This window comes from Passer montanus, unplaced genomic scaffold (genome assembly GCF_014805655.1).
Source record: "Passer montanus isolate IOZ18808 unplaced genomic scaffold, ASM1480565v1 scaffold48, whole genome shotgun sequence".
Taxonomy (NCBI): Eukaryota; Metazoa; Chordata; class Aves; order Passeriformes; family Passeridae; genus Passer; species Passer montanus.
In genome coordinates this window covers 2,454,647-2,466,742 of record NW_024369707.1, presented here as the reverse complement: position 1 = coordinate 2,466,742, position 12,096 = coordinate 2,454,647, and the positions used below count along the sequence as shown (strand labels likewise).

Below are 12,096 nucleotides of genomic sequence, written 5' to 3'. Positions count from 1 at the left end.
CCTGGGAGGTTCATCTCAGCAGCTTGGGGCTGCTGAGAGCAGAGGTGGGGCTGCTGAACCTTGTGGGAATTGGTTTGCTCAAGCGTGAAGTCAGTGCTGATTACAGCACCTGCCAATAGCTCTTGGCAATCTGGAGATTACTGAACTTCACTCATGGTGAAATTAAACAAAGAGGGAATCACCCCTTAGGCAGAGAAGTTGATGTGGATAGAATTTCAGTCCCAAATTGTAAGGCAATCAAAACAGCAAAACCTTCTTTTTATCCTTAAGGATTTCAGCAAGAAGAGAAAACAAGAGAACACACACAAATGTGCACTCAAACACTCATTCTGTTTCTCTGACTTCCATCTTTAGGGATATTTTACTCAAAATAATTGGAAGTCTGTATTTCTTTATCCTTTGTACAGGAATTTTGAATGATAAGTCACCTATAAGCCTTGATACTTAAACAGGCTACTTGAAGGAAATGTAAAAGTTAATTGGGAATCTTGGAAAATAATCTGGATAATAAAATCCTACCCATCCCAATTTCCTAAATATAAATCACTTGATCAAAGTGACCTAATACCAAACATACTGGATGAGAGGTTTTTCTTTGATAAGAATGAATTATTTGTAAGTACACATGCTAAGGCTTTTGGATGCACAGCTGCCAGCTGATTGTGAATTATTCCTCAGTGCTAAGACTGAAAGAGTTAAGGAACATCTTCCTTTGTTAAAATTAAGGTATATGCTATTGGCCTATCCAGTGCACTGTGAAAAACCTCACAGAAATGACAGGCAGGCAAACAGATAATTTTTTTTTTCTGGCTTTGTAAAGACTCCATTGATTTACGGATAAACATGTAGTATAACACATTAATTTCCACCACTTAGTTTAAAAATAAATACTTTCCCTAGACAGGAAGTTCTATGAGGCTTAAACACAGCTATTAATAAGAGGAAAATTATTCTGTCTATCTTCATTACCCTCATAATTACTAGAACACAGGAGTCTTGCCTCAGAAACTTTTGCATTCACTTCACTCTAACAATGCTCACTGAAAGCACTCTCCAAGGTATGGACTAAGTCCTGCTAATGCTGGAAATAAAATGTAAGACTGTGAACATCCTGTAATGAGAGTTTAGAAATACCTTTCACCTTACTCTCTAAGAATAAAAACACTGTAATAAAGAAGATGTACACTGTTAAATGGTTCAGGAGGGTGATATATTTCTTCAGGAATATTTTCATCTAGCTGTAACCTTCTCCCAGTGTGTCTGAGGCAGGAACAGCAGCCTGCTAGGCACTCCATTATGCTCATTTCTCTCACTAACATTTCTGGCTGTGCTTGCTACAGATCAGTAGAACAATGTGGAAAGAAAAACAGTTTGATTTCTTTTAAGGGAAAATAAAGTAAAATTTCAGTGGGTGGGGATACAAAACTAAAATGCTTTAAAGTCTAAGAACTATATGTGAGATTTTGCAATGGAGAAATTATTAAGGGAAAAATGTGATTATCGGTTTATTCAATGTATTGTTGGGATACCATGGAGAAATTATTAAGGGAAAAATGTGATTATCGGTTTATTCAATTGTTGGGATACTACTTTGTTCAAAGTTTTAATCATATTTAAACCTTCCTTTTCAAAATCCAAATTCTAGCATCACTATGTCTCCCCAAAAAATGTGCTGAAATTTCATTAGAAATCCAAATAACATGCACATATGCACATTATATTCAGAATATGTATATCATTATAATTAGCAGTTAGTTAGGGAACATCAGCATTCTAAATGCATTAAGAGCAAACTGATAAAAATAGTGGATGTCTTTCCTTGGTACACGGGTCTTCACAGGGAATGTCCATAAGTCCATTGCCCTGAACACAGTAGAAATGAACCAGCTCTGTCACACTGAGCTCTCTCAGGGCCACTTGCACAACGGCTGCCCTGTGTGTTTTCTGTCTCTGTCACAGCTTGTGACTTTGCCAAAATGTCACCATTGAGGCTACATTGCCATGTTGTATTTGCAATTTCCATGAAGATTTTTTTTTTCTCTCTCTTTTTTTACCCCCTCTTTAAATTGGTGTTCTGCGGAGCCATTATAGAGAGAATACCTCTGTGCTTATCTTGGACAGAAACCTTACAACCACATAATTACAAAGCTTTCTTACTGTACCACTTTGAAATTCAGACTTGCCATTTCCGAGGGGAGGAAAGAGGAAATTATCCATCTGTTTCCTACATCTTTCACCCTTGTGAAAATGTGACAAAATTATGCAAATTTTTAAAGGCTTCCAAAATGTTTAGTTGACAAATCTCAGTGGAAATCTGATAAACTTCATCAACTAAAAATCTTCCAAGATCTCATTTTTTAGGGCACGTATCATCTAAAACTTAAATGTGTGGCTTTTTCCTCTGCAATTGCTGATGCCCAGACTCAGCCAGCTGCTGTCCCCAGTGCTGTGACTGTCACATCACCCCTCTTGTCCTCATTACCTCCTGTTTGTCACAACATAATAAGAAGGATAGAGAAGAGGTGCTTGCACCAGGAATGAAGTCAGGGTCTCTCGACTTTAGGGTATGAAGGAGGTTGGAGCTTACAGTCCTAGATTATCTCTAGATAATCTATCTCTATCTACCTCTATCTCAGGTGGGTGACCTAGGGACTGGTGAGTGCCACAGCAGTGGTGGAGCTGGTCACGCAGTTCAGGGCAGTGGGCAGAGTGAGATGGAGATGGTGATCATTGTCTTCTGCAAAGGCAAGGGAGAGAAAGATTGAGGCCAGTACAAAAGCAAGTGGAAACAAGGAGAGAGTGGAGTTTTGTTACCATTGGAATAGATCCCAAGAATAGAAATTTGCTGAGTCCCATCATTTAAGTAGCTGTGAAGTGCAGTAGCTAGAGGTTTGCAGTCACTCCTGCTGTGCCTGGCACTGAAGGAAGTCAGCTGATGCTGCTGTTATCAATTATTCTCTTTGCTCAAGTGACAGAAGTATATCCTGAAACCATTAAAGTTTCTACTCCAAAAAGGTGAAACATGCACACTGAAATAATGTCTTGGGTATGGAGAGCTGGGGGTTTCTGTGTATGGAAAAAATAAACTTAAAAATTACATTTAATGAAAATGTTTACAAAAGGTAGCTCTAAATTCTTCCTTTGTAAGATATGAAAATTTTTGGGCATTATGTAACTAGTGAGTGTTTGATAACGTTTGCATTATTTTGATGTGCACATATGCACACGCAAAAGAATTTCATGAAGAGTTGTGTCAGTTCTAAGAGTCTCAGTAGCTTTAGGATTTGAGCCTTAAAAGATCAAGGCTTGCAGGAGGAAGCAGTTTGCCTGATATTTTTGGTAAAAAAATATATAAATGTTTAGAACAGGTCAGAATGAAGAAATTCAAACTGAACTGTAGCACAGAGGTGCTGGAGTGGCTCACAGAGGGATCACAAGAGACATCAGTCTTTCCTAGTGTTCCTGGGTAGCCACTGGAAATAGTCAATTCTCCCACAATAGCAATGGGTTCTTTGTTCCTGTAATCATAACCTGACCTCCAAGGAACAGCAGCATTTTTATGGAGTATCCTGTAGTGACAAACTCTCTGTCTCTCTGAGACAGCTGTGCTCTCCAGTACCACATTTCTGGTAAGGATTTGGACAGTGAATAGGAATTGGTGGCTACCTTGCAAATGAAATGGCAGAAAGGACTCCCTCACCTTTCTGAGATACACTTTCCTCTATCTTCTCTGCCACGAGACATTATATGTATGTTAATTTATGGCAAGAGCCAGATAGACTCTTATATACAGTATTTCATCCAGAGGATGAGATCAACTTTCTTTTGGAACACTTCAAGGGAAATAATACCAATACTATCATTTTAATATAAAAGGGAGTTGTCTCTGTAAGTAGAATTAGACTCTGTATGTAATTATCTTCCTCTCAGGAAAAATATGTCTTATTCACTAGAAAAAAGTTATTTAGACAAGAAAAAACATCTGAAGAGCTCAAAAACCAGGCTGACTTGTACCACGATGTACTTCAGTTCTGAAGAGTTCCCAATAGAAATCTTTGAAATGAAGAAGCTTTGATGCCAGTTTGGTCATTTTCAGGGAAAGTGTAGCTAAATAATTACCTCTTAGTTGTGATTTGCAAGGACTGCAAGCAGTGCTCTTAATTCTGAACTTAAAACTTATCTCTTTGTTTGCGTATAAGTGGACGGAGATACCTGCAGCTACTCTGGTTTGATTGGGTCTGACAAGTACAGACATTCCCAGCTGATTTGAGCTAAGCTCTGTCTTCATACATCCCTCAGGGCAATCTCCACAACGCTGCTCACTGAAATCTACTCTAGCTTAGCAGTCTGCAACTGAGGGCTGCCTGTTCAAATAAATTGCATAGACAAACCTGTGCCAATTAGAGAACTGTGGAGGGCTGGCCCTGGCTGGTGACAGGTGCCTACCCAGCCACTCCATCACTCCCTCCTCTGCAGGATGGGGTGGGGGCAAGAAAATAAGATGGAAAAAGCTCAGGAGTGAAGATAAAGGCAGATTAATAAAGCAAAACTGTGTGCGAAAGCAAAGGAAAACATAAGTTTTATTCTCTGCTTCCCATTGGTGGGTGATGCCCAGCCACGTACGTGGAACATGAATGCAGTAACATTTATCTGCTCCTTCCTTTCTCTTAGCTTTTATTGCTGAGCACATCACATGGTACAGAATAACATTTTGGTCAGTTTGGGTCAGCTGTCCTGCCTGTGTCCTCTCCCAAGTCTTTGTCCACCTCCTACCACTGGGATGCTGCAGAGACAGGGCTGCTGCTGGGCCAGCACTGCCCAGCTGCACCAAAACACCCCTGGGTTATCAGCAGTGCAAAGCACAGCTCTGTGAGAGCTGCTGGGGGAAATGAACCCCAGCTCACACACACCCAGCAGCACAGAGAGTAAGATCTTTAGCATATATTAACTAGATCCTAAGTAAAATTTAATATGGCACTAATATTGGAAAAAGGGATATAAAATACTGAAATGTGAAAGAAATTGAGGAGTGAGAACTACTTCCTGAAAATGTTCTCTTCAGAGTGCTCATTTTCATACTGAAATTTTGGCTTTAAGAAGCATTTCAGAAATTCAACAGAATTTTTTCCTTTGATTTAAGTATAACACTGGTCTGTACAGTAAAGCTCATGGAGGAGAAAGAAAAGGAAGTTTTGTTAAGCAAACATACAAACATTTTATGTGGGATTTCCTCTATTCTGAGAGAGAAGCTTTTTTAAAGTTCCTGCTAATAGCAAGTTTGGTTAGCTTCCCAGTGCTCACATCTCCCGTTCCAGATGGTCAGTGACGTGAAACTCTAATTATCATCAACAAAATAAGCTGGGACTAAACCCTTCCTCAAAGGTAAAAGGAGCAGATGGACAACCAAAATTTCATTATTAGAGAAATAATAGAGAAAGAGGACTCATCATCTACCTTTCAAAATCACCCACTAATATGATGCACAATTAACTCCTTGCTCTATTAATATAAAAATTACTCTGTTATTTGACTGTTTGAATGGCTGCTTGTTATATAAACCTTTCCAACAACATTTGGAATAGCAGCCAAATCCATCTTGTCTAAGGGGAACCCGTAAGTGAAATGATTGGGCTGAGCTTCCATCCAGCATTTCATTTGCTTTCAGGTTTTCAGGGGATTCTATTTTATTCTCCTCCACAGTGTTACAGACATCCCTCCTCAGGAATCTTTGTGGGAATAAAATCACAAATAGCATTTATCTGGAATGAGAATGAGATCCAGAGATCCAGTTAGTCATTGGTCCAGAACTGTGGCTCACAGACACTGAAATCCTCAAATATTTGTGAAGGATTCAAAGTCATGCAGGTCAATACCATGGAGCAGCTCTCCCTGTGCCTGTTGGGCTCCAGTGCTGGTCTCACTTTCAGCTGGGATTTCTGGGTCAGGCTTTGCAAAGGCAGCCCCTCATCTAAATCTGCCACTGCCCAGACTGAGCTCATACATGCCTCAGTCCCCTCAGGGCTGCCCAACCAGTCTATGTAAAGACAGCTACAAAGAAAGGGTCTGTGAGCAACCCCTTGTATTTCTGGCAGAATCTCATTAATTTTCTGAGTTCAGGTTCACTGTCTGATTGCAGCATATCGCTCTTTAGAACTGGCTGTCCTAATTCCTATTCTGTTGCCAGTTTCCTACAGTTCAGCAGCTGATTTTGATGTACTACTTAAGGATTTCAACATAGATATTCATAACAAAACAATGTAAAACTGCAAAATTGCATCAGAGAAAGATAATCAGGTTTTCCTCTGCATCCCTATGAGTAAACAAGCTTTTCTTCCCTCTAAAGAGTTCTAGCTACAGGTTTATGTATCACTGTCATGATCTGTAGTTACACAATGAGCCTTATCTTTGTTTCTTCCTTCTTTTTCCTAGCCATGCCTTTACAATGTCCATTTGTTGCTTTCACCAGCTCATTTTCTTACATCTTCATTTCACCACCTCTTCTCACCTAAGAAATCTATTTTCTTTAAACAGGAAAATGTTGCATGTGTTGATACTTTTTACCTGTCACCTGTTTGATGGCACAAGTGCTTTTATTTCCCTCTTTCCCTCCTGGAAAGGTTCTGTGCACACTTTGTACATTAGTTGGCAAGGAGCGAGGCTTTTATCCTTTTGAAAAAGAATTCCTAGGCTGAACAGTTCTATGTGTAGGTACACTAAAGCTATTAGCTGTGTGTACATAAGGGCCCACTTGTGGATAGAAGTGGTTTTTTACACTATTTCTATGTACTGATATGTCTAGGATGTGTGAATAACATCTTAGCACTCAGATACATGTCAAGAATAAATAGAACTTAAATTAGTTTCGTTTTCACTCCAGTGGCTGAGATAGTATTGTAAAAGACACTAAGGAATTGCAAGAATACAGAGTTTAAAAAGTGGCTAAAAATATAAGGGCTATAGAGAAACCAGCATCCTTTTTCTTTTCTTATGTGGTGACTCAATACTATTTGCCATTTGCTAATAGTGCCTAACAAATCTCAGCATGGGGAAGGGGATTCAGGCTGACAGAATTCCCTGTGCTCTTAGACTGAACAAGCTCCTATTTACCTACAGGTGGGGAGGAAGCTGAAACAAAGGATTAGCTAAGAGAAAAGGCTTTGTTTCTTAATTGATACACATGAAACAAAAGATTTTGACACAGTACATATGGAAACCCACAATGCTGCTTTTAAAGTCCACTTTCTGAATATAACTGCAGTTTGTGGGAAAAATGATGTGAGAACATTCAGATGTCTTTCCTCTGTAAAATTTGTTACTCAATGTGCTCAGGGATCAAAGTGTGGCAAAAACTATACAGCATAATGCTTCAAAAATGGAAGGGCAAAGGATCCAACTCAGAGACAGTCCATGACAAAAGGAAAAAAGAAAAATGTAATCATAAAGGGAGCTTCAAATCTACTGAGATATGCATCAAGCAGACACCCATCATAACTTTCAAAGACAATATTATTCCTGGAACTCCCAGCTCCCATCTTAATTATTCAGCAGCATGGTTACAATATCTGTTCTTGCCCTTTGCAGAACAGCTGATTTTAATATATAATACTCAAGGAACAACAATCAGAAATTGTGAAAAGTAGGGAAGTAACACTTGCTGACAATGGACAGTTACATCACTGGGACAATGACCACATGAAACACAGACTGAATTCTTGTGACTGCATTTAATGTTTGTCCAATATCTGTTTCTCAGTCTCTGATTACATTTTTCTCCTGTGTATGCTACATTCAAGTTCAGTGACATAATAACCCACTGAAATAATAACAATACCAGGTAAACAAGTACCTAGAACCAGAAAGGTTTAAAGAGTCTTATTAATTTTATATTTGAGGTCCATTATATCACAAGAGTTTCCTACATTTTGAAAAGATCTAAACTGCACTCAAATTAGTAATTCGATGGCTGTGCCTATCAGTAAGAATCACCAGTGTGTCAGAAGGAATTCTCTTGTCTGCCTAAGATAATTATAGGAATCACTATCTGAGAAAAGACAACCTTAGAGGGTGCTCAGCACAAACTGAGCTGAACTCTGGCTTCTGAGTTATTTCCCCTGGAAATTGATACTGTTTTTCAATAAATTTGTTACCCTTTCAATAAATCAGTTACCTTTGCCATGTTATTTTAGAAAGCCCTATACAAGCTTTTGCCAAGAAAGAAGGGTTTGAGCATGACCTTAACTTGCATAACGTATGTCTAGACTAGGATGAAAGTATTTTTTGAATGAAGAAGATGTACAATGTTTGAGTGGGTATATGTTCATCCTGGAAATATTTAAGAGGAACCATAAAACTACTTTTATCAGGATTTTCCTCAGTCAGTATTCTGGAAAACAAAGTGAGTAGGAAGTATTTGTGGCATAATTAGTCATATGGGTTTTTCTGGCTAAAAGCAAACATGTTTAGTAATCTAATACATACTGTATTGTAAGGGTCTGCTATCATTTTTCTTAAATACTTGGAATTCTTGATGTTTATTTTCTGTGAGAATTCTCACAATTTCTTTTATTAAAAGCAGAATTTTATCCCAATAACAAAAAGTTGTAAGACATTCTGGAAGTAATTTCAACATGAGGAAATCCTCGTTGCATCTCCCATGCCCTTGTTTAGAGAGGCCCTTGTGTGTGTGAGCATTCCCAGATGCACAGCAGCCTGTCAGCCTTCCTGCAGCCTCCGCTGTCAGTTTGAGTCACAGTGATCCCTCCTGCATGGATTATCCCAGAATAGCACACTCTAAATGAAGCAGTGACCACAAACACCCAGGTGTGTGGTGGGGCAGGGTGGCCAGAGGAGAGCTGATTCACTGGCCCAGAGAACTTGGCTCCCTGCTTGGTGTTTTCACTGTGTGCACACACTCTTGCAGCAACACAGCTCGTGGGACTTGCTACTAAATCCCTAGAAAAATGCAGGGGTGGCTGCTCCTGCTGCTGTCCCTCTTAAACTAAATGATAAACAGGACAGGAAAAACAGGAGGGAGAAGCTGAAAGAAAGGAGAGAGATCAATCTAAGCCCTTGTTGGCAGACAGCCATGCTGCCTTCACCTTGCCAAATTGCCACCTCCTGCCATAAGGGCCTTCTCTCTTTTGTGTTCCTGCCTCTCCTGCAGTGAGTCACTCCTGCAGACATTATCTTATTTATTCTGTTAGTTAATAAAAGACAATGTGTATTTTCATATTCTATTTTTCTGGTTATCATTATGTAGTGTACTAAATTACTTACTCTCGCTTTTCCAGCTTTGTAAACATTATTCTCACACCTTTTTAAATAGACATCTATTGCTGTAATTATGAACATGTTGTGTTTGCACACAAGAATGGTATGGGTTACAGGAAAAAAATAGCTGTTCCTTTGCAGTGACAGAAAAACAATTTTCTTCATTTAAACTCAGATTGGTTTAGTAGGGTGTTAATGACCTGAAGCTGGCAATATTAACAGTATATCTTTACTTAAAATGCTCCAGGAAGATTATATTGGGTTGCAGAAATATTGTATTTTTGCAGAAGATGATTATTTAAGCCAGAGAGTAATGAAATGTGAAACTGATGATGCCAAGTATTCTCTTCAGTCTCTACAAATGACTATAGAAATCAAATAATTGGTCACAGTGAATATATAAAAAACCACAACAATTTTCTAGTGACAAGAGATTTTCTACTAAAGATTTGTAATCTCCCATGTAACAGCAAAGAAAACATAAGAAGTAGATAAGGCTGAGGAGCATAACCTAGACTTGAGTACTGGGAAGAGCAGAGCTTAGAAACTCATGAATCATGTACTGGAATACTGCTGGAACTGCAATCTGATGGGACTTTTCCTTTTAGATTTGTTCTGCAGTTGAGTTGCTCCTTTGGGAGATCTGTGTGCTTTGGCATCAGGGTGACTGAAAACCAGAGAGATTTAAAACACTCTGAGTTCCCTTGAGCTGCTTGGAGCCTTACTGTTCCTCTCTGGGAACCTTGACTAACTGATGAGGAGTCTAAATGAGCTGAAAAATGTCTCAGCTGTTATTAAACCATGCCAAGGGAGGGAGATAAAAATCTCAGACATTGCCACCTACACGCTTCTTCCCAGCTCTAATAGCTGCTTCAATGCTTTTCTGTGGCTCTCTCTACCAGTTGTCTGGTCTTTGCTTACTTTTCCTTTTGTGCATTTTATTATCTGATGCACCAGAGGTCCCCCAGGTGACACATTCCAGCCCCAGGCCCGGGATGTGACAGCCATGCTGCATGTAACCCTGGACTGCTGTGCTCAGACACTCAACAGTGCTTGAGAACATTGCTCTTGCTCTGAAAACTCTGGGAGGAGTTTAGTGTAGGTGAAGGTTACTAGACTGGTAACTGGGGAGTGATAAATTAAATAGACATACTATTTATTTTTTGTATTGTGAAACAAATTCGAGTTTTTTGCAGCAATTATTATAAGTTGAAACTCCATGGGGTTTCAGACAAAATATTAAGCTCATCTTTTAACTATAAAACTCTTTAATACTGAGAGATAGAATAAATCCTTGTTCAAGAAACCAGGTTTTAAGGAGAAGGTTGGCACTGAATTGAGGCTTACTGTGAAACACTTTCAAACATCATGGAAAACTGAATTTGACTTTGCAGTTCTGTTACTTTTAAGATTATCTGAGAGGATTATTTGTATTTCTGGCAAAGCTCTGGGAAGCATGTAATACATGTAGAGTGGAGTAAACTTGAGATCCTGTTAATCATGTACTTAGCATCTATGTTTTTAGGACAGCACATACTTGTGTGATTTTGGCCCATCATTTGTGATCTGTTTGAGGATTCCTGAGAATAAAAAAGCTATATATAATTTTAAGATAATATTATCAGCTGAAGCTCTGCCAGCTTCCATAGACAGAAGTAGATAAACAGATACTGTGTACCACTCTGTGGTTTTAATCTTGGAAAATAATAATTGCAAAAAATAAGAATAGCCTATCTTGAATTTTATAGTTGCTGTATGCCCAAGATGCTCATTTAGCATTTTTTTTTTCAATATACCTTGTTTAGATGAGGAAAGAAATTGTAATAAATTAAGTTTATAATTTTACAGAATATACTGCTTTCTGGGTTAAAGAACAGGAACTAAAATTGCATTCTGGATATACAGTTGCTATGAACAACATTGGAATTCTAGTGTTAACAAACCAAGAAAAATAAAAATTACATCTTTGCAACAAAACCTTCAAATGGTATAGCTGTACTTCAACAAACTATATCAGTGAGAATGATACCAGTGAATAAAGCTTTCATTGTGTCACCAAGTAAAGCATGGAGGTGGGTGAAACTTACTGTGTCAGCACGATAGCCACAGCATCATTTAGGACACTCTCTCCAAACAGGAGTGTGTATAAATCTGTATCCACATTCAGCTCATGGAAAATAGCAAGGACTGTCACTGTATGGAAGGAAAGCAAAGTGAGTTGGTATTTTCATATTCCTCTGGCAGTTCAAGAAATAAAGCAATGTTAAAATACAGGTTTTGAGAAGCCCAGTCCTATATATTGCCTAAGTGGATAACAATGAGTTAAGAAGGATCAACTGGAAAACATAAGATCATTAAATTCATTAAGTCTATGAGTTTTTCTGCTTCAGCTGAGTTAGGAAGAAGCTTTCCCTCTCACAGAGAGAATTCTACAGAAATGAAAATGTCACAGCATTTTTCACTGTATATGAAGCACTGTGATCTTGTGACCACAGAGGAATAAGGATGTTAAAAAGAGTTGGGTTTTGCTGTGGATTTTGTGTGTGATGAGTAGGAGTCTACCTGTTTTAAGAAGGATATAAATACCCTTATCCATCTGTTACACATGCTCACTCAGGGATGTGCAGCATACCCACCCTGTCCTGCCCCATGCTCAGCAAGGATGTGGCTCAGGGTAGCCAGGAAGTCTCTGACCCAGACCAGGATATTTGACACCTACAACCCATTAAAAGGCTCTTTCAGCATACCAGTAATTTAAGTTCCTTCCTTCTCCCTGAGTTATACCCTCTATGTGCTTTTCAGTTGACCAGTGCAATAGAAAAAATA

The 12,096-nt window shown here is 38.8% G+C and overlaps 1 protein-coding gene across 6 annotated transcripts in view; it reads right to left on the bottom strand.

The window, feature by feature from the left end:
- The window catches only part of SLC9A9 (solute carrier family 9 member A9), a 178,908-nt gene that overhangs the window by 119,142 nt on the left and 47,670 nt on the right, over positions 1-12,096 (bottom strand). For 5 of the 6 annotated variants that reach the window (XM_039722233.1, XM_039722234.1, XM_039722235.1 and 2 more), the window contains exon 6: positions 11,358-11,463. The exons of the other annotated variant lie outside the window; for it this stretch is intronic. In XM_039722233.1, the coding sequence (XP_039578167.1) occupies positions 11,358-11,463 (106 nt within the window). The remainder of the gene's footprint in view (positions 1-11,357; positions 11,464-12,096) is intronic. 6 annotated transcript variants of the gene reach the window in all.